The sequence below is a fragment of the Ammospiza caudacuta genome, chromosome 23 (genome assembly GCF_027887145.1).
Source record: "Ammospiza caudacuta isolate bAmmCau1 chromosome 23, bAmmCau1.pri, whole genome shotgun sequence".
Lineage (NCBI taxonomy): Eukaryota > Metazoa > Chordata > Aves > Passeriformes > Passerellidae > Ammospiza > Ammospiza caudacuta.
Window position 1 is genome coordinate 7,351,216 of NC_080615.1, and position 22,139 is coordinate 7,373,354.

At 45.5% G+C, this 22,139-nt stretch overlaps 1 protein-coding gene across 1 annotated transcript in view; it reads right to left on the minus strand.

Moving 5' to 3' along the window:
- Positions 1 to 221: 221 nt before the first annotated feature.
- CBL (Cbl proto-oncogene) overlaps positions 222 to 22,139 on the minus strand; it is a 37,135-nt gene continuing 15,217 nt past the window's right edge. Inside the window, exons 3-16 of the mRNA XM_058818944.1 lie at positions 20,558 to 20,704; positions 19,183 to 19,339; positions 17,621 to 17,742; positions 17,033 to 17,170; positions 16,518 to 16,605; positions 15,989 to 16,120; positions 15,352 to 15,555; positions 13,356 to 13,487; positions 11,747 to 12,085; positions 9,276 to 9,370; positions 8,697 to 8,852; positions 8,067 to 8,170; positions 7,158 to 7,340; positions 222 to 4,628 (exon numbers count right to left, since the gene is read on the minus strand). Coding sequence (XP_058674927.1) covers positions 4,348 to 4,628; positions 7,158 to 7,340; positions 8,067 to 8,170; positions 8,697 to 8,852; positions 9,276 to 9,370; positions 11,747 to 12,085; positions 13,356 to 13,487; positions 15,352 to 15,555; positions 15,989 to 16,120; positions 16,518 to 16,605; positions 17,033 to 17,170; positions 17,621 to 17,742; positions 19,183 to 19,339; positions 20,558 to 20,704 — 2,278 coding nt within the window. The 3' untranslated portion in view covers positions 222 to 4,347. The remainder of the gene's footprint in view (positions 4,629 to 7,157; positions 7,341 to 8,066; positions 8,171 to 8,696; positions 8,853 to 9,275; positions 9,371 to 11,746; positions 12,086 to 13,355; positions 13,488 to 15,351; positions 15,556 to 15,988; positions 16,121 to 16,517; positions 16,606 to 17,032; positions 17,171 to 17,620; positions 17,743 to 19,182; positions 19,340 to 20,557; positions 20,705 to 22,139) is intronic.

Here is a 22,139-nt window from a genome sequence, read left to right on the forward strand (position 1 = left end):
CCTTCATTCATTGAATCTCTCAGAATATATTTAATTATTATAATCTTTATATAAATCTTTCCTGGCCAGAATATAAATTTGAATTTACCAGATAATTGTGGTGATAATTATAAAATAACTCCAGAGTCAGTCTGCAAAGGATCCAGGAGATTGAAATCCTAAAATTTTCTTTTTCCAGCATTTACAGAAGCACCACAACACACACACACCATCTGCTACAACAAAGGAAATTTTATTTAAAAATAAAACTTTGTTTTGTTTTCTTTCTTACTGACACAGGTGAATGAAATCCCAAACAAAGAAGCTCTTAGTGGGCAGCATACAAGGATGGAAACAATTAATAAATAACATTAGTATAACCTCTAAACATTAACAATGCATCTGCAAACAAAATGAGGATTTAAACCAAGTGAACCTTAAAGCTCAGCTACTCTCTGTAAGAATATTTACCTTCTGTTTTTCCTTATTCTTTACAGATCTGAAAGGATTAAATACTGCTATTATAATTTTATATTAATGACACTATTATACTTTTTTTTTTAAAATATCTCGTGAAAATCTCAACATTTTTTAACACTGATATTTTACAAATTGGTATTTGTCATCCATGAGGAAGAACAACAGTAACAGCAGTTCTTCCTCCACTGGGAATTTCAAACAAAAAAGATTTCTAGGAGGAACTTTAAAAATAAATGTCCTTATTCCCCACTAATCTTTAAAGTGGCACCTCTGAGAAGGTGCCCTGGGAGTTGCATTTTTTCTTGCTCAACTGAAAAAAAAAAATAAAATAAAACGAACAAAAACCCCAACAAACCAATCAATCAAACCACATTTACAGCAAGGAGCCTGCCTCAGGATGAGCTCCAGAAATGTCACCAGTCTGGTGCAGGAGCCACATGCTGGGCCCTGGGAGGGCTGGGGGTAAGGACATGCACAAAAAATGGGGAAAATTTGGGATTCCTGATGGGCTCTGGATGCAGGAAATCACCTGGGAACTGCTCAGGGGGCACCTCCAGCTTCTCACAGCTCCTGCTGGGAGTGTCCCCACTCCTTTGGGAGTGTCCTCTGCTCCTTTTGGGAGAGTTCTCTACTCCTCTGAGAGTGTTCCCCACTCCTTTGGGAGTGTTCCCCACTCTTCTGGGAGAGTTCATTCCTTTGGGAGTGTTCCCCACGCTTCTGGGAGTGTTCCTCACTCTTTTTGAGAGTGTTTCCCCCTCCTTTTGGGAGTGTTCCCCACTCTTTATGGGAGTGTTCCCCACTCTTTTTGAGAGTATTTCCCACTCTTTATGGGAGTGTTCCCCACTCTTTTTGAGAGTATTTCCCACTCTTTTTGGGAGAGTTCCCCACTCCTTTTAGGGACAGCTGCACGACACCCTCAGCATTTTTGACCCCACCCCACGATCCTGACCTGGCCCCGAGCTTGGCACAGCACCAGTCCAGACACAGAAGCTCCACGGCTGAAATGCTACAAAACACAGTGTCAGAGTCCAAGTGAGCATTGCCCATCCCTCCTGCTCCTCTTTGCACCCTTCCCAAAGCAGTTTGGTGCTGCTTGCCCAGCTCTGCTCGTTTCCCCTCAGGGGTGGATCCTCAGATCCAGCCTGGCCACGCAGCATCCCCTTAAGAAAGGCACTAGACATTTGGGTTGGTTTTCCTTTTTAAAGTAGCATCAGAAAGGTAATTTTCTTAAGAATAAAGAATGGGGAGGTGAAAGGAAAGAAGAGCAATCAATCTTGGGCTTAGAAAGAACAAGAGAAATCCACTGGGCAGTGCCTGGATCGAGCTGGCAGAGCACAGCCACAACACATGGCCAGGACTCTGCTGCCCTCAGTGGAATCAGCAAATTCTTAACGTGTCTAAGGAAGAAAAGGCAAGACTTAAGTTTCTTAAATCAGTTTGAGACATAAACAAGTGCACAGAAAGGACACATGCAGAGAAATGAGCGCTACATGCCACAAAGATTGCTCTCTCTAAACTCTAACACCCAGAACAACACCCACAGGAACATCTCTTGGCACATAGACCCCAAAGACAGGCCTGGATCAGCTCTGCCAAGCAGGATTTCATGGAAATTACAGCCAGCCTGCCCTGAGGGGCTGGGAGGGCACAGGGAATCACTGGTGCCACACACACTGGGCAGGACAGGAGTTAAGGCTTTGGAGCTGGCTGGGTCAGCCTGGCTCAGCCATGGCAGGAGTCACACTGAGCTCACACAGCAGGACAGACACCCAACGGCTCCAAACCAACACAGAGCCCAGTGGGAGTGTGGAAAAGAGGGAAATAAACCCCTCACCAAAGGGTTTGCACCTGGATCTGCAGGACAAGGGACTGTGTGGCTGCTCAGGCTGCCCAGTGTGACACAACAGCCATGGCTGTCCCCTGCTGTCCCCTCTCCTGCCTCAGCAGCACCAGGGTGGCCTTGCCCCTGCACACACATCCCACAGGGAGCAGGGCTGGCAGCCCTGGCAGCTGCACTGGGGGCACAGGAGGAAGAGCAGCTCTTCCTCCGCTCCTTCCTCCCCCAGGCACTGAGCCCAGGGCTGTGCCCGAGCCCTGCAGGGCACCCTGCCCATGCCAGACCTGGCAAGTGCCAGCCCTGAGCCCAAACCAGCCAAAGGTGGGGACAGGGAGCATGGAAGGAGATCTCCCCACGCTGTCTGAGTGTTTTCTCCTCTACAGAGAGGAGAGGAGTAAAGAGAGACACCTCAGCCTGCCTGGAGGCCCCTGCAGCAATTCAGAAAGCTTTAGGTCTAGAAAGAAACCTCAGCTTGAATCAAAATCCACTTTCTGCTCTGCTAACACCACTCATGAAGGCCTCCCTGCCACTGCAGCCATCTGGCCCAGCCCCTGGATTCCTCAAAAGGCCAGACTGCACCCCAGTGCCAGAATCACTCCAGCAATATTCCACTGCAGCCCTTAGCCCAGTGACCTCTGCTCACCTCAGGGAGGTGCAAATAATGCTGGACATGCTCCAAAGGCCAAGAGCCTCTCAGGCTGACAGGCTGTGATCTGTCCGTGCCTCCTGGATCTAAATCTTCTCCAAAGGAACCATCCACTCCTCTAATAAGAACAGAGTTAAGTAGCTGAGTAGGCAAGTCAGGTTTTTCCAATGCAACAGCTGAGTTCTGACCTTTAAAACCATGTGATCACTTCACAAATACAGAATTTTTTCCCCAGGTCTGCTTTAACACCAGACCTGGCAATACTTTAGAGAAATGGAAATGGAAAGGAGAGCCCCCATGCTGTTTGGACAGCCATGCAGAGAACTGCTGCACTTCTGGGACTGCAAAGCAGGTGAAATTCCAACAAACACATCAGCTGCATCTACCAATTCCACAAAACACCCCGGCACGACGATGGCTCCTGCAAAAGCTCTCTGGAAGAATGTGTGTGAAGGCCACTAGTCTGCAACAGCCACCATGCAATGAAGATAAATAAAACATCCTATTCACCAGGTGCAACATTCCTAGGGAAGAGCAATGGGAGTGTCCAGTGATGGCTGCTCCAGCTCAGCAGGGCCACAAATCAAATTTGAGCACTGAAGCACAAAACGCTCAAGGCTAAGAGAGGAGAAGCAGCAGCCCCAGTTCTTTGCTCTTGCTTAAATTCTTTCTCCCCTCTCCCACCCCTCAAAACCACACCAAGTTCCTCCAGCTGCTGGAATCTGGTGCTGCCAGTCCAAGAGCACCCACGAGAGAGAAATCAACTGGATCAAAATCCCTGACAGAAATTCATCCTGCTATCTCCAGGCAGCAAGGGAGGACTGGAGTCAGAAGCAATAACTGCTCTTGTTACAGGCAAGAGGGACACACCACGGCCAACAGGAAGCAATCAAAGGATCCTTCCAAGGTCTCCTATAAATTCCCAGCAGAAAGTGACCTCTCAGTTTCTCTAAAAAGCCCGAGCCAGACACACAGCAGCGAACAGATCCAAACCTAGTACCATGAACCACAGGACACACCACACCGACCTCGAGACTTTGTTTCTCTGAGCATCCACTTAAAATTCACAGCACAAAACAACTCCCCCAGCCTCCAGGGCATGGGCTCGGGGATCCCTTGTCACGATACCTTTCTCTAGCAACACCCTGGAAATAAATCTGTTCTCTCAGACAAGAGGTAGGGGTAAAGGACTCCAAGACATACACTGTATAAAACACCGCTCCGCTCCATCGCACTGCTTTGAAATCTGGAACCACGAAAACCTGATAACTGATTCTCTTCAAGAGGCAGGACTGACCTCAGCACGAAGTCTCTAAAGGAACCCCCTTCCCCTTTGGTGCACAGCTGGGCAGCAGCTGCCCAGGCAGTTGGTCCACAGCAGCTCAGGTGTGGAGGTGCCCGTGTGCTATGTGGCCACGTGCGCCGGGGAGGAGATGGACACGAACTCCCGCAGAATATTCTTGGCCATCTCAATATTGTTATGTGCAATGACCAGAGCTTTCTGAATGTCCTGATATGAGTAGCCTTGGCTCATGAGGTTCTCGATCTCGCTGGAGAGGTGCAGGGAGGAGCTGGCCCCGCTGCTGGCTCCTCCTGCCTGGCAGCTCCCGGCTTTGCGCTCCGAGTTTATCCGCCGGGGCAGCGGCTTCGGCGGCCGCTCGGGGACCTGGGAGCCGTCTGAGAAACCTGGCAGGAGAAACAAGTGCATCACTTCAACGGAGAGATGTGGAAAGTTTGCTTGGAACGAAGCTGAGATGACAGCAGGGGGATAAATGGCACTTCAAAAAGCTGTTACTGAGCTCTGCTGCTTTCTCCAGCCCTTTTATCTCCTTCCCAAGCTGCTCAGCTTCCCCACCTGGGTGCAAAAACAGCTGGGGAGGTTTTGCTTAATTAGCAAGGCTCATCAGGCTCATTTAGTAAGATAAAACCACATAAAAAATGGCACAGGATCTATGTGTGTAAGCAGAGCTCAGATATCAGCCTTGGAATCAGAAAAAATGACACAATGAATATTCAATGCACCAGACATCTCATTTCCTTCCAGAATCAGACAGAACTCCCGGTTTAACTGTCCAGAGGCTGCTCCCTCATCTCTGTGTGCACAAACTCAGCCCCAACTCAGCCACCACAATTGCTTCAGCAACTGAATTATGCTCTCTGAAGGGTCAGCAACTGAATTATATTCTCCTCTTCCTCTGCTGAAGCTCTGCCTGCCTAATGGCAGATCAATAAAGCTCAGCCCGTTCTGCTTTTCCCTGAGTCACTCTGATGTGACACTGCCCTGCAGCCACATCATGCACTGCTGGGAAGAGGAAACAACAGCCAATAAACCAAACAAGTCACCAAACTCTCCAAGGAAAAAACACATTGTTTAATGTGCTCACCCAGCATCTGACTATTTCTGAGTTTTAACCTCCTGTATCATTGCAGAAAGCATTTTCTGCCAATCACAGGAAACTTTTCTACATGGATGTTTGACATCACCTTAAAGAAAGATTTATTTGTCTCCTGGAAAAAGTCCTCAGGGCACTGCACAGAGTTTTCTGGCAGAGAACTGGAGTACAACAGACAAATCACGTCCACACAATTCCTTTCTAAGAGTGAGCATTGTAGCTTGCTCAGAGCAGCAGCATTGTGGGGTCTTTCTGAAAAACTTGCCCCAAAAGCCCAGAGACAGAGAAGGCTCTTTGGGAACCAGATTCCCTGAAGCTTCCTCACCAACCACAGCTCAGTCCAGCTCCCTCATCTTCAGAATTGAAGTTTCTCACACATAAAAAGCTTTTTGTACATGTGAGAAGAAGGTCTGCCCCCTCCCCTGCCCCAGACTGCCTTCTGGAATTGCTGTTTCAGCTTGAGCTGGATCAAGTTTCAGAGACCATGGGTCAGTCTGAAAGGACAACTGCTAAGACAGTTATTTTGGTAAATCATTAATTAAAACTGCAGGGTCCAGCTCCTGAGAGCATAAATCTGCCAAGATGAATCCCAGAGCAGTCAGGCTTGCCTGCACCACTGCCTTGCTTCCCACAGCAGTAACAATCAGCATTTTCCACATTTGCCATTTTCCTAGCCCTAAAGCAGGACAACAGCAGTGTTATTTCAGGGCTGTAGAAACAGTGTCAATGATTAAACTCAGTACTTCATCTGGGAGGGGGGTGGGACTTGCTCTGTTTCTTTTTTATCCCTTTCAGCCAAATTCTACAGACACAGGGACAGATTTAAAAAGTGAAAAGGGGAGGTGGGGCAAAACTAACGAACTTTTCTGCACTAGGAAACTCTTCTCTGTGCTAAAGAAGGTCAGGGAAGTGGAATGGGGAAGAGGAAAAGAGAAGACTCACTGGGGGAAGGGGCTCTGGGTACAGGAGGTTCTGCTTCCAGAAGGAACAAGAAACTCATGCCTCCTCCTTGGCAAATCACCAGCACATTCAGACTGAAAACCCCCAACAAAAAGAGTTTCAGAGCTTCCTTAAGAGCTGCTGAGCAGGGAATAAGTCAATCATTATTCAGAAAGGCTCTGGGAGACACGAGGCTTTAGTTTTTCCCTCAGAGAATGTGCCTTGCAGCCAGAAGGACACCATGTCCTCTATTCCCCAGGGACAAAAAGCTGACCTTGCTGAGCCACTGGTCCCTGCTCAGAGGAGCTGAGAGCATCAGGAGCTGTGTGCAAAACTCTTGTGCCATCTGCAGGCACTGGCAGTGCCACAAACCCTGCCAGGCCAGCCCTGCATCTTCTTCCACTTGGGACACAATCCCTGAATGGTCTGGGTTGGAAGGGACCTCAAAGGTCCTTCCACCCCCTGCCATGGGCAGGGACACCTTCCACTATCTCAGGGTGCTCCAACCCCAAATCCAACCTGACCTTGGGCACTTCCAGGGGTGGGAAATCCTGTCCCACACCCCAGTACACACCATGGTACAAAACCAGTCTATGCTCTGCAGGAAACAGTGGTTTAAGGAATATGCTTTAAGCTGAAAAAACCTTTTCCTAACCGAGATTTCGGTGTGATTCGCAAGCTTGGGGATTAAATCACCTAGGCAGCACATTCCAAGCTATAAATCGAACACAAGTTAAATAAATCAAACAAAATACCTAAGAACCAATTCTGCCTCATAAACCTGATTTTACACCTTACATCCAAAATCTTTAGTGAATACCACAAGTTTCAAAGATGCAGAGGCAGGCAGCAGCAGCAGGAAGAGGGAGGAGAGCTCTCTGACCTGTGACAGGGTCGTTTTCCAAGGACATTCGGCTGAAGGCAGGAGTGGCATTGGAGATATCAGACAGTGTGCGGCGAGCGATGGCCACGGGCAGCGGCGCCTTGGGGACATCGTAGCCATCCTCTTCATTCTCTGACTCCTCAGGGCCATTGCTGGCAGTGGCTGCTGCCAGGTTCCCTTCATCTGCAAGAGGAGGCACCTTCTGAGCTCTGGGGCTGAGCTGTCTCTCAGGGCAGACTCCACTCCCCCATTTTCCAAACACTGACAGGACATCAAACTAAAGTTTTGCTGTCAAAACCTCACAATTAATGGCAGCTCTTTCCAGATGGAAAAATTAAAGCACTGGAATGCTCTTCCTAGGGAGGTGGTAGAACACCGTCTCTGGATGTGTTTACAAACAGACTGGACATGGCACTTGGTGCTACAGTCTGGTTGAGGTGTCAGGGCATAGGTTGGACTCGATGATCTTAGAGGTCTCTTCCAACCTCATCATTCTGTGATTCTGTGACTCTGTGATTCTGCGACTCTGTGATTCTGCAATTCAGTGATTCTGTGACTCTGTGATGCTGCAATTAAGTGATTCTGTGACTCTGTGATGCTGCAATTCAGTGATTCTGTGACTGTGATTCTGCAATTCTGTGATTCTGTGACTCTGTGACTCTGTAATTCTGTGATTCTGTCTCTCTCTGACTGCGATTCTGCAATTCAGTGATTCTGTGACTCTGTGATTAGGTTAAAAATACTTGATAGATTCAATATGCATGCCCAGACTCATATTTCCACATACATCCCAGCTATTTTAACAACAAAACCAAATGTAATTCCTTTAATTCAGCCTAAAATGCTGCTCCACTGGGAGCAATTCATTGTAGGCCAGTTCCTCAGCTCTTCTTTAGCACACCCACTCACCAGAAGTGCTGACAGCCTCGAAAGCAGAGGATGCTGCTTGGGAGTGAATGTTGTACATTGCTTCATACATGGAGCCCTCGGGCTGCTGGTCACAGTCCAGAACTCTGAGGGAGAGAAGACATTCCCCATCACACAGGTGACAGTGGCCACCACCTCCTCCCTGCCTCTGTGACAGAGTTTGTGCACAGCTTCTTGTTTCAAGGTGAAATCACCAGTGCTCTGTGAAATATTTGTTCTAGAAAATGCTCTGTTAATGTTTATTGCAATAGAGTACCTCAGCTTAAAAGAGTTAAAATGATACCACCAAAACTGATACCACTGAAATTTACATTTTAGTAAGAGTTTTGAATTTCAGTAAAATTACATTTTAGTAAGAGTTTTGAATTTCTGCTCCCAAAAGGTTCTTGGCAGGGAGAGTGGGAAGGAAGGGGATATCTGAGTCCTTTAACACTGTGCAAGGACTCTGCAAAGAGCAGTGGTCACATTTCCTTTATTGCTATTTTAGTCAAGATCTGGTGAATATCACTGGGGGAATTCAGAAATCTGAGCAAGCAAAATTCCCACCCTGATGTCCCAAATGTGCTGCTCCAGAGCTGGGAGGGGGAAGTGCAAAACCAGCCAGAATCTCACCGTAAACTCTGAGTCATTTCCAAAGGCATTTTGAGCTCCGGTTTTTGCACAGCAGGACCTGGAGGCACCACAGGCAGAGAGGATGGTGACATGTATTCAGTGTCCTCATCGCTCTCAGACTGCTCCCCAGGAGGCAGTTTTGGTACAGGCAGTGGTCTGGAGGCAGGAGAAACAAGATATAAAACATTTACACCAAATCTAATTAACACCAAGGTGCCCTTTAAATCCACAGTCACCTCACAGCAAGTCTGTCTAAAGAAATAATTTGGTTTTCAGGATGCAACCCACAAGGTCACACCAGCACAAGGTCATGATGCAAAAGTAAGTGACAATATCATGCACATTTATATCACACAAAGCCCCACTCAAAAGTGAATTTATTAAAGAGCTGATGGCAACTGCCACAGTCCAGGGGAACTCCCACCACTCCCCACAGCTCTGATTTCAGCTGCTTTCTCTAAATTGTGTTTTGAATCTGTCAGAGTTTAAAATGAAGACTGGAAGAGTTGTGCCAGTTCTGTTCCTGGCACCAGCACCCTGCAATTCCCACTCTGGAAGGTATAAAAAATCCCAACAGACCTGGCAGCTAAGGAGTAGATGGCATTGGCAGATGAGGAGGGTTTGATTTTGGGGTGTTCACACTCTGAGGTTGCTGCTGGACCACTGGTGGAGCTCTGGAAGACAAAATTCCAAACCAGGAATCAGAAATCAGAAACAATTCATGGCCCAGTGTAGCTGCAAAGCCACTCCTTCAACAGCCTCGGTGGGAATGGAGCATCCTCATTTCTTCCACAGAATTTACTGACACCTCAGAAATCCAGGAATTCTCTGACAGCTTTCCCTCATTGCAGGGACTTTCCTGCAGGAAGAATTTCACTTTTTGAGGTTCCAGTGGCCTTGGCAAATTCAGCTGAAACAGGCTGAAATGGGAGCCAAGAGGAAAAGGATGGAGACAAACATACACAACTGGAGACAGGATGAAAACTTTGCACGTGCCATTTTCTTAGAAAATCTGGCTAAAAATGTGCTTGCTTTCAATTTAAGAAAGCTGGAAGCATTAGAAGGAAAAATTAAGGAAACGGAATCGAGGAAAACAAAACTGCCTGCAATTTTTTAGACAGCAAAATATTGGACTAATCAGTTCACTGCTAACAGTGTCTCCTGCAGGTGAACAGACCCAAACTGAACTCAGGTTTTATCCAGTAAAACTCCTCACAGATGATGTGGTAGTTTTCTCAGGGCTGAAAAGCCAGCAGAGTAAATCAGAATTTTTCAGAGAATGTGGTGGTGTTTGCAGGGGTCTCAGGATGAGGGAAGAGATGAGAATCTTGATTTTATGTTTCAGAAGGTTGATTTATTATTTTATTATATATATTATATTTTAAAATGATATATTAAAACTATACTAAAGAATAGAAAAAAAAATTCATCAGAAAGCTAGCAAAGAAAAGAATAAAATTATAATAAAATTTTGTGACTGACTAGAGAGTCTGAGACAGCTAGACTGTGATTAGCTATTAATTAAAGACAACCACAAGACTAATCAAAGATATACCTCTGCATTCCACAGCACCAGATAATTATTGTTTACATTTCATTTTTGAGGCCTCTCAGCTTCTCAAGAGAAAAGATCTTAGCAAAAAGATTTTTCATAAAATATGTCTGTGACAAGAGAACAACAGAAAACATTCTCAGCTTTTCAGCACTGGAAGGTGAACAAAAATCAGGCAATTGGGATTTCAACCTTGTTCCCAAAAGGAATGAAAGCATCTCCCTTGGCTGGAACACACCAATTTCTTCCCATCTCCCCCATGACAAAATCCCACTCATCAGCAGGACAAGAAGGTGCCTTTTCTCCCAGATTTCCTCTCCCAGATCACCTCCAGAGTTACTCACGGCGGAGCTGTCCAGGCTGAGCGTGCTGCTGAGAGCACGTTCAGAGAACATGTGAATACCACAATCAGGCAATGGGGATTTCAATCTTGTTCCCAAAAGGAATGAAAGCATCTCCTTTGCTTGCAACACACCAATTTCTTTCCATTTCCCCCATGACAAAATCCCACTCGTCAGTGGGAGAAGAAGGTGCCTTTTATCCCACATTACCTCTCCCAGATCGCCTCCAGAGCTACTCACCGCGGGGCTTTCAATTGGGATTTCAACTTTGATCCCAAAAGGAACAAAAGCATCTCCCTTGCCTGGAACACACCAATTGCTTTCCATGTCTCCCAGGACAAAATCCCACTCCTCGGTGTGAGAAGAAGGTGCCTTTTCTCCCAGACTACATCTCCAGTTTGCCTCCAGAGCTACTCACCGCGGGGATTTCAACTTTGTTTCCAAAAGGAATGAAAGCATCTCCCTTGGCTGGAACATACCAATTTCTTTCCATCTGCCCCCTGACAAAATCCCACTCAGCAGCAGGACAAGAAGGTGCCTTTTCTCCCAGATTTCCTCCCCAGGTTCCCTGCAGGGTTACTCACCGTGGGGCTGTCCAGGCTGAGCGTGCTGCTGAGAGCACGTTCAGAGAACACGTGAATAGCACAACCAGGCAATGGGGATTTCAACTTTGTTCCCAAAAGGAATGAAAGCATCTCCTTTGCTTGGAACACACCAATTTCTTTCCATCTCCGCCATGACAAAATCCCACTCCTCAGCGGGAGAAGAAGGTGCCTTTTCTCCTGGATTACCTCTCCCAGATCACTTCCAGAGCTACTCACCGCGGGGCTTTCAGTTGGGATTTCAACTTTGATCCCAAAAGGAACAAAAGCATCTCCCTTGCCTGGAACACACCAATTTCTTTCCATCTCCCCCATGACAAAATCCCACTCCTCAGTGTGAGAAGAAGGTGCCTTTTACCCCACATTACCTCTCCCAGATCGCCTCCAGAGCTACTCACCGCGGGGCTTCCAACTTTGTTCCCAAAAGGAATGAAAGCATCTCCTTCGCTTGCAACACACCAATTTCTTTCCATCTTTCCCATGACAAAACCCCACTCCTCAGCATGACAAGAAGGTGCCTTTCACATGTCCCAGGTTGCCCCCAGGGTCACTCACCGCGGGGCTGTCCAGGCTGAGCGTGCTGCCGAGCGCTCTGGATTCCAGCTGCGAGGGCAGCGAGAAGGGCAGCGAGTGCCGGTTGGACAGCTCCCTGCCGGCCCAGGGCTCTGCCGGGGCTTTGGGCATGGGCCTGCCCGGCCAGGGCTCGCCCTGGCGGTTGGAGGGCAGCGGGGGTGGCTTGTCCCTGTCGCCAGGGGTGCAGGGCAGGGGCCGGCGCTGCGGGCGGCTCTCGGGGCCCAGCGGGTGCGGGCGGTCCGGGGGTGGCGGCGGGGGCAGGTCCCGGAGCGTGGGGGGGATTGGCAGAGGTTTGTCCTTGTGCAGAGCGCCTGGAGCAGCCTGGGAGGAGGAGGGAGAGAAATAGTGCTTAGCACAGGCAGCCCAAGCAGAAGAGATAAACAGGAGGGAGTTTTATCTGTTGATATTAGTACATCATCGCCAAGAATGTGGAGATATCTCTGCACCTTCTGCACAGGCTTGAGGAGATAACACAGGAACTACGTGCACTCCAGCCAGGCTCTGAACACCCTGGACTGTCACCCTGATTTTTTAAGATTTTCTAAGCTTTCTGATGTTGACATTCTTGTAGCAAACTTTCTCATACACTTTTTGTAAATAACTCATTGTTCTGCATTCCTTTATGAAAGAAGAGAAAGTTGATAGACTGTTGGTTTGTCCAGTGTCTTTGGAAAGATGGCACTGTCACCCTCCAATCTACTGTCACTCTTAGAAAACTATAAATGTTGGAATCAAAAAATAAACTTCCCTTTTTTCTTCACCTTGAGAACAGCCGTGTGTGCTTGAGTTCTTTCATGTCCTATAGCAACACCCAGATTCCTCTTCTTGAGGGAAAGCATGAGCTTACAGCAGCCTTGGATTGGAATCCAAATGGAGCCTCCCCATTATTTTAAAAAATTATTCAATTGTGGGTTATTTGTACAAGTTAACATTCATTGGTCAGTGATGAGTATTTCCCTCTTCTTGAGGGAGAACATGAGCTTAAAGCAGCCTTGGATTGGAATCCAAACAGAGCTTCCCCATTATTTTTAAAAATGATTCAATTGTGGGTTATTTGTACAAGTTAACATTCATCAGTCAGTGATAAGTATTCACAGAAGTAGGAATTTTCTTCTGCCTGGACTTTCCTAATTTCATTATTTCATCTGAACCAGATGAAGAACCATTAACTTAATGCCACCAAGATCATCCTCCTGCCTTCTGCTGATCAATCAGAAAGCCAGCTCATTTCTCCCAGTCACGTACATTGAATTCCTTCCTTCATTTTCTATGTAAAAAAATGCTTGATGGAGAAATGAGTGCAGAAAAGCTGGGGGAGAGAAATATGATACCTCCTGTATCAGCTAGAACAAAATATGAGGAAAATGCAAAGGGTGCAGGGAGCAGGGATTGAGGAGGAAAACAGAGAATGTGATAGCAGTAATAATAATTTGGTAGATCAGGATGCCGGACAGAAAAAGAGGAAAGATGTCAGAGAACAGGATGCCGGACAGAAAAAGAGGAAAGATGTCAGAGAGAACGTGCTGGGGTCCCCAGATTGTTCTGTCCCACTCAAATCCCACTGAAGGGGACAGAAAGAGCTGGGTCTGACCTTGGAAGTGGTGCCAGGGCTGGAGGCTCCAGGGGGGTTGGCCACTCTCTGCTGCAGCAGGTCCAGCCGGGGCGGCACAGGGGGCAGGGCGGCCTGAGGAGCCACTGAGAACGGAGAGGGAGGGCGTTCCACCTGGGAGAGAGGAAGGGGACATCAGCTCAGGGCTCAGCACAGGAATTCCTGTCCTCTGGAGAGCCCCTCCAGCTACAAATAATTCTGTGAGTAACAGCTGTGCTCCAGGAACGGAGCAATGCGAGCTCAGCAGTGAGACACCGCGGAAATGCACACTTAGAAACAAAGCAAAGTGTCCTGATGGAGTAATGAAAATGCAACTTAGAAACACAAACCAAGCTGCTCTCATGGAATAACAAAAATTCAACTTAGAAACATGAATCAAGCTGCTCTCATGGAGTAACAAAAATGCAACTTAGAAACACAAACCAAGGTGTCCTGATGGAGTAACAAAAATGCAACTTAGAAACACAAACCAAGGTGTCTTGATGGAGTAACAAAAATGCAACTTAGAAACACAAACCAAGGTGTCCTGATGGACAAAAAGCAACTTAGAAACAAAAAACAAAAATGCAACTTAGAAACACAACCCAAGGTGTCTTGATGGAGTGATGAAAATGCAACTTAGAAACACAAACCAAACTGCTCTCATGGAATAACAAAAATTCAACTTAGAAACACAAGCCAAGGTGTCCTGATGGAGTAACAGAAATGCAATTTAGAAACACAAATTAAGGTGTCCTGCTGGAGTAACAAAAATATAACTTAGAAACCCAAATCAAGCTGCTCTCATGGAGTAACAAAAATGCAATTTAGAAACCCAAACCAAGCTGCTCTCATGGAGTAACAAAGCTGCCTCAGTGGCCTCTGAGCAAGGACAAGCTGCTTTTCAACACCAGAGGGCACGATCTGCTGCAAAGCTCCTGTCCCTGTGCAAACTGCTTTCACTACAGAGCACTGGTGTGCACCAAACCAAAACTCCATTTTTGTCTCTGGAAAGCTGGTTTTCCATTTAACAAAGCAGCACCGTGCCTGTTATTCTCTTTATCTTCTCTTTTTTTTACAATCAAAGTTAGTGCTGTTGAATTTTGAAAAGCGTCACGTATGTTTGAGCTCAGTAAAATCAACAAAATTCCAACACTGACAGGATGTCACACCAAGAAAATTGCTTTGATTCCCCAAAATATGTAAAAAAAGCCCTCCAGGAATAGTGTTTACTGATTATTACATTATTTCACAGAATAAAAGATAAAGGGGAAAAAAGACTCCAGGTAAACCAGAGGTGAAGATTTTTTTCTGACTAGGAAATGCAGCTTATTTTAGTTGATTCAGCTATTAAAAATTAACCAAATTCAATCCCACTTCACTATGCAGTAAAAAAAAAAAAATGCAAGAGCAGCAATGAGATTTTGAAATGAGAAATGAAAATGGAATGAAAAAGCCATGCAGGGATCCACAAAGAATGCCTGCACACAGCTCCTGGAGGGAAGCAGAGTTATCACACCTTTATTGGACAGATTTATCAGCCACCATATAAAAAGATGACAGCCAAACTGAGTTCCTGAGCAGAACAGCCTGCCCTCCACCCTGTTATTTATCAGGACCTTGGGAAGGCTGTATCCATCACTGGGGAAAAATGGATGAATTTCTGCTGATCTGGGTGAATTCTGGCTAGGAAATCAAAATCTAACACACAGAGGAGTGTTCCAAACCTAGACCTTCCCTTCCAACAGGTCAGTCCAGCTTTTGCACCCCTCTGGGGATTCCTCCAAGACAACACACAAATATCAAAGGCTTCACAGTGTGATCCCAAAGTGGCAGTGTGAAATGAGCTCACAAAGCTGGAGCTAAACCCCTGTTTTCCATAGGGAGCAGGATGTTTGCTGCTACACAGTCTGACAAACCTCACAGGCACAAATCACTGAGAGAAAACTGCTGCAGAAAAGGCATTACCACATTTATCATTTATCATTTATGAGCTTACTTTGGTACCCGCGAGTTCTTTCATCATGAAGAGGGAATCATCAGCTTTGTCATCATCATCATCATCATAATTGGGAGAGGGGGTTCCTTCTGCCCCTTGCCTGGACAATCCTCCTCCTCCTCTGGGATCAAAGGGATCCACCACGATGGGCTCTGTGCCTTTGATCTCACAGCGACAGAAGGGACAGCCCTGGCCCTCAGATTCCTGCAGGGGACACGAGAGATCTGTCACAGCAGCCTCGGGGGGGCACAATTATCACCTGCTCCACAAACAAGCAGCTTGTAACCTGCTTTTTGGCAGGGAGCTTTCAGCTGAGAGGAACACAAAGGCAAACTGGGTTAGAAATATGGAATATTTTCTCCTTGAAGTAGAAAAACAGCACTTTAGGAAGTATTCACAGTTTTTTCTTATTCCATATTAAGAGATGAGGCATCTAAACAGCTTCTGATGCTGTGACATAATGAGACAATGTTTCTGCTGCGCTCTCTCCACACCTGAACAGTTCTGAGAAGAGAATATCTGTAAAAGATACTCTGTATAAGACTCTGTAAGATATCTGTACAAGAATACCTGTAAAAGATCAAGCAGCTGCCCTCAGAGAGATAAAGAAGAGCCAGATAAAGAGGCCAAGGCTCACCTGCCAGGCTGTGAGACACGAGGTGCACATCAGGTGCCCACAAGGTTCAATCTTCACGTCCTTGTCGTTCTCAGCACAGATTTTACACAGCTGGAACGTGGAGCCCATCTCACAGTACAGCTCATATTGTTCCTGAGGGAAAGCCAGCATAAATCACAGCATAAATGCAAAGATTTCCACATCATTTTATGTGCTAGATGCATCTGTCAAGCTCTGAGAAAAGTGGAATTCAAATTATCCAATAATTTTCATTTAAGCGTCCCAAGAAAAGCAGGGCTCAAGACATGTTGATGTTGAATGGCACAAAAGCATCAATGTTGGCAGAACATTCTAAAAATAAACCCTTAAAATCTGTTTTTGCAATCTCATCTGCCCATCCCTATCACACAGAGATTTCTGAATTTTGTAAAATACTGCAGCACTAAAAACAAGTCTGACAGAACTGGGTGAATAGCTAAGGAGGGTGGAAATCAGGGAGAAAGGCTGAGAGTGGCATGGAATGGAATATTTTATAGAATATTTTACTGACCTGTGTAACTTTAATGTGGTCCTGAGGTGTGGGCTCACACAAGCCAGTCAAGTCAGGATTCTGATTCCGGCCATCAGGAAATAAATAACTGGAAGAAGTTGGGAGAAAAAATATCTCTAAATGCCTGTACACACATGTACACACCCACAGATCTAAGGTTTCTTTTAGAGGTGGGAAGGGAAGAAAGAATGAAGGTGAGAAGCAAGGGGTGGGAAGCCAAGGTATTCTGAATTCTTAAGTTTTGGAGGAATTTTATGATTGGACCAAAATTAAACATGTTATTCTTAAAAATATTGGTTCAAATTAAGGGTTTGACCAAAAAAAGGAGGGATTTATGAGAAGGGAAACACTGGTGCACATTTATCATCTGCTCCTGCACAGCTCCGCAGTGCAAAGACAGCTGTCAGTAATTCCTGAGTGCCAAAATAGTTCAGCAATGACTGATTCCACTGACAGCAATGGTGTTATTCAACTTTTAACTGCTTTGTTGTCCTAATTTTTATGAAGTTACTTACAAGCCTTCCCTGAAGCCATCAATGAGTGCTTGGAAAAGAGGTTTGTTGTGGGGGATTGTCTGGAGAATGTTCCCATCTGCAGTGACGTAGCCGATGGCCCACTGACCCAGGCGGGTACAGCTCAGTCGGAAAATGTAACTAAAAACACACAAAGGAAAAGAAAGCTCAGCTTGGAACTGACTGAAAACATTCAATGACAAGTAGGCAGCCTTTGTCTGGCCATATCAAGACAGCAAATAAAATTAGTAGGAATAACTTGATGATTTGTAGCAGCTTTCCTCAAGTGAGGCCCAGGCAGTTCAAAGGGGAACTCTGCAATATGATACAAAATGAGAAAAGAATCCAACTGGCCTCCAGGTGAAATTAAACCCAGAATCCAAAGCAAGAGAAGTTAACATCCTCAAAACCATTTGTTTCAAATCAACTTCGAAAAAGCCAACAAGCAAACAGACTATAGGAGGTTTCCATGTTTCAAAGCAGCCCAGAAGTGACCACACAGGCTGCAGAAAGGAGCACAGAGAATCTGTCAGCCCTGCTGCCATCAGTGGTGGCAGGCAGACCCTCCCTGCTGGCTGAGCCCTCTCTCACCTGCCAGGTTTGTGAATGAATTTCTGCAGTCTGGCCTTCACCTCGTCATAGGTGAGGAATGCCATATAGCCAGGGTGAGTCACTGCCAGGCTGTTCCAGTTCCTCAGCAAAGATGACCAGGGCTGGGGAAGCACCAAAGAAACCAATTAACCACACACTTCTGGAAAGGGTTAATATTCCTGAATCAAAGGGTTCTGCAGTTAGAGAAACATGGTTCTGTTCCACCACAAATCCAGCAGAGAAACCAAAACATTTATTCCTGTGCACAACTTGGCATTTGAATTTGTTGCTTGTTGGGGATAAAATTATCACCTAAGACAGACCTTAATCAAAACTCCTTTAATAAATATAAAAGGAGAAGTCACTGAGGTCAGAGCTTAAGAATAGCCATCAATTGTGCTGCTTCTGCAGAGAGAATGAGTCATTCCCCAGACAGGGATAAAGGCAGGAGTTTAATGAGATTATGCAGAGCCCAGGAACCATGACTGCTCCCTCTCCAACACCGACTTCCTGCATGGCCTGGGGACAGTGACCTCCCCTCTGTGTCTCAGTTTTGCTGTCTGTAACTTGTGACTGTTTCTCACCACCCCAACCTCACCAGGGTGTGGCAAGGACTGTGGCTGGTCTCAGATCTGAATGAAGAAACCAGCACACACATCTCAAATATTGCTTAAAATGATGCCCCAAAAGTCACAACAGCCATCTGAAATCTCTAATCCTGAGAAAGGCTTGGCTGTGTAAATCTCACCTGATTCTTCCAAGTTTTTAAATTTGTCTACAGGAAGGTATCAGCACTCTCTAAGAACTCTGCAACCTCTGGAATTTGCAGCAGCTCTTGACTTGTTCTTTATGTACAACACTTGGGAAAAGTGCTGAATGAGATCAGCTACATTGCAACACCAAACATGGGAATTTTTCATCTAGACATATCTTAATTACAACCCACCCCATCACATGGGAAAAGGCAAGTCAGAGCCAAAGAAGTAAGTGATTGTTCTTGTAAATACCCAATTGTACCATCAGAAGCTGTGTTTTTGAATTTAGCACTATTAGAGACTGTGGGGAAGAATTTTACCTACTGTTAATATCCCTTCAGTGATACAGAGATTTCTCACACACACAGACACGTTCACAACATCCTGGCTGGGGCAGTTCAAAAGATAGGAAACCCAAATTTCCATGCTTGGAAACAACCCCCTCCATGGAAAATAAATCTGACAATAAAGAAAGGGATGAGGGAAGAGTGATGAACTAAGCTTCACATTTCCTGCCTTGCAGAAGCTGTGTCAGAGCTCCAGTCTCCAAGTGACCTTTGAAAGAGAAATCCTGATTCATGGCAGGATGCTGAATGTGCCTGGGAGTTGCAGTGTATATTTAGGGATTTTTTTTATTCTACAGCCAGAAATATTACTCACATTTACTGCAATATGGGGCCTTAAGTAATACTCTTTAAGGGATGGAGGGCAAGACGAGCAAATCCCATACAGCACAAATAATGAGTGTAAAATATTGGATAAAGCAGAGTAAAACACTTGAAGTGATTCCCACAGCTCAGTTCCCACCTGGAAGAGGCGTGTGAAGATGTCAAACTCAAACACTGAGATGTAATCATTGCAGGTCAGGTCAATGGTTGACTTGAGGGCCATGGCCTCCAGGCCAGAGCTGATGGGATGCACCTCGTGCAGGGCCTGCCGAAAACTCTTCCAAGGAACAATGGTCCTGGGGAAAGCAGGGAAAGGCAAAGGGCTGAGCACCAGCACCATGAACACAGCCACACCTTATCTGTGTCAGCATCCATGTTGTGATAATAGAGGAAAATCAAAAACAGCCACACGAGATTTATTCATGTCACACAAAAACCAGATTTCTTGGTACTGCAGGAATCCAGCAGCCAAATGAAATGATGGCAATTTTCTCTGCACATGCAAAATTTTGGAATTAGAAGCCCCCCTCTGGTTTCTCTTTTCCATCTTTCTGCAGTCCTACCACAGCATCATTATTGATAATAATTTCAAAATGTTGCAGCTGGCAGGGAAGAAGTTAAATTTAGATGGTTAAAAAAAAAGCTGCAACCAACTCTAAAGAAGGATTAACTGGAGAAGGAAGATAATCAGAAGGCAAAACACAGGCTCCTGTTTAAAGGAATATTTTCCTTTTTTTAATAAATCAAGTGGCATAGAAACACAGGAAGAAAATGCCTCACTTCAGACAACTGTGCTACTCATGAGTAAATACATTATGGCTTTGTGTTCTGACAGCTACTAATTAAACTCTTTAGGTGAAGTACCTCAGCTCCCTCAGTTTGAAAGCAGTACCCAATCCATTAACTTTAATCCCCAAACATTGCTGTGAACACCTCCATGGTTCATTTAGCCAGTGTTTCATTAGATACAGAAATTAAACCTGACATTTCAGCAGTCTGCACACAAAGACTGCTGCATTTCCCTTTCCCCTTCACTCTTAGCAAAGACATTTTGCAAACAGAAATTCAGAGAAGGAGAGAGGTGAGTAAATGATTGGAAAGACTAATTGGAGGGAAGATGAAAAGAATATAATATTATAGCTTAGCTAAAGAACAACCCATGTTGGGGGCAAGGTAACCTTTGGAAGAAGAAAGGATTATTTTGCATAGCTTGTAGAGCTTACTTAAAATTAAAGAATTAAATCAAGGAGAGGAAAATTTAAGTTGAATAATCAAGGAAAACACTGTGACAATACAAGAGTCTCCTGGGCAAACTGGGGAAAGATTCATCACTTGAAACATTTAAAACCAGAAAGGACAAAACCTGGGAAATTTAATGTAGGAATGACCAGTAGGTCTCTCCCATCATTTATTTAAACCTGACAAAGCCCTTCCTGAAGGGCCAAACAGAATTCTTAAAAACATTGGGTGCTATTTGCTCCCACACCTGTTTTTAAGCACAATTAGAAACTTACTTTTCACCAAAAGCCTTTCTCCAAAATTCTGCAGCATCTGCCTTGGTGATCCGGAACGTGTCCCCCTGGAAGAGGCCACTGGGGAAAATCCCTTTGAGTTCTGCCAGCATGTGGCTGAATATCAGGGACAGCTTGGTCAGGTTCCTCCTGCAAAGGACCACAAAAAATTGTTTATTTTAGAAAAAAAAAAAAAGAGTTTAGTATTCCAAGTAAAGCAGAATCAGCACTTATTGCAATTTAAGAATGATCCCAGCATGCAAAACTCTGATTTGGGGCTCTCTCTCAAGTGTTTCCCCAGCACTTAGAACATCCAAAACATGGGAACTACCAGCAAGATCTGTTGTCTTCAAGACATTTTCCACAATGTCAAACTCTGTATAATCTCTTTAAGGTGAGCAGGCAAAAATCCTCCCATGGAAAAACACATTCACAGAAAATGAGCAAAACCAACACTCAGACCTCACCTACTGAGTATTGAAGACAAAAAAACTCATCAGGTTTGAGTCTGAAAATTCCTTTTGAGAGCACATAAAGCTGCTCCTGCCCCAGACAATGGGAGCTGAATGTCTCTGCAGGTCTCCAGAGGCTCCCAACACAATAGATTTGCTCAGGGAATCTCTAACTGATCCTAACAGACCCAAGCTCCCAAGGGAATGCAAAAACACCTGCAGGTTCTTCCTAAAATGGTCACAACTTACACACAAAAGCTCTCAAACGGTTGTGTTTAATTATCCAATTTGAATTACAGCTGGGACCTCAAGTCCCTTCTCTGCCTGGTGCCACTGAGACATCAGGAGTGCTCCATCCCACAGGAAATGCCCTTTTTTAAGCTGGAAAAAATATATTTATTTTCTGCTATTCTATTCACCAGAGACACCTCTCTCTCAAAATAAATATTCCAAATATTCTCCTCCACTCCACTAGGAAAAGTTCCTGAAAAGTCACAGGGATATTTCTAGGCCAGAGGGGTTTTTTCACCCCCACATCATGTGCTGGGAGGTAAAAGAAGGAACTGGCATCATGTGGGCAAGAACAACTTGTGAGCAGTGCCCAACACACCAGAGCTGCTCAGAAACCACCCAGGCACGGCACAGACTCACTTGTGGCACTGATTATTTAAATATTGAACCACACAGGGAGGGAACATCCCCAACACATTGGATTTTCTTCTTTTCCCATCTCTCTCCCTGAGTTTGCAGAACATTGGTGTTTGGCAGCAAACTCCACTGCCCCAGGCTCCAGCCTTTCACCAATTTCTGGTGTTCTGGTTGGAGTTGTTCCTTTTCCCTTTATCTTGGATGTTTTTCAGACACCACTTGCTCCAAACATGCTATTGCCACTTGAAGGACTCGTCCTGTAAATGTGCCTGATTGCAGAACTGACCTCCAGCCTTCCCACCAAAATTCCCTGGACATTTGGGACATTTCCCACATTTTCGCAGGGTCGAGACTCAACTGGAAGTGACCACATTGCTTGACACATATTCCAGTATTCCCTCAGCCCCTCATGAGCCCTTCCTCCATACCCTGACAGTCTGGGTAGATTAGAAGGGCCCAAAACTCTGAATTTTCTCTGACAGCAG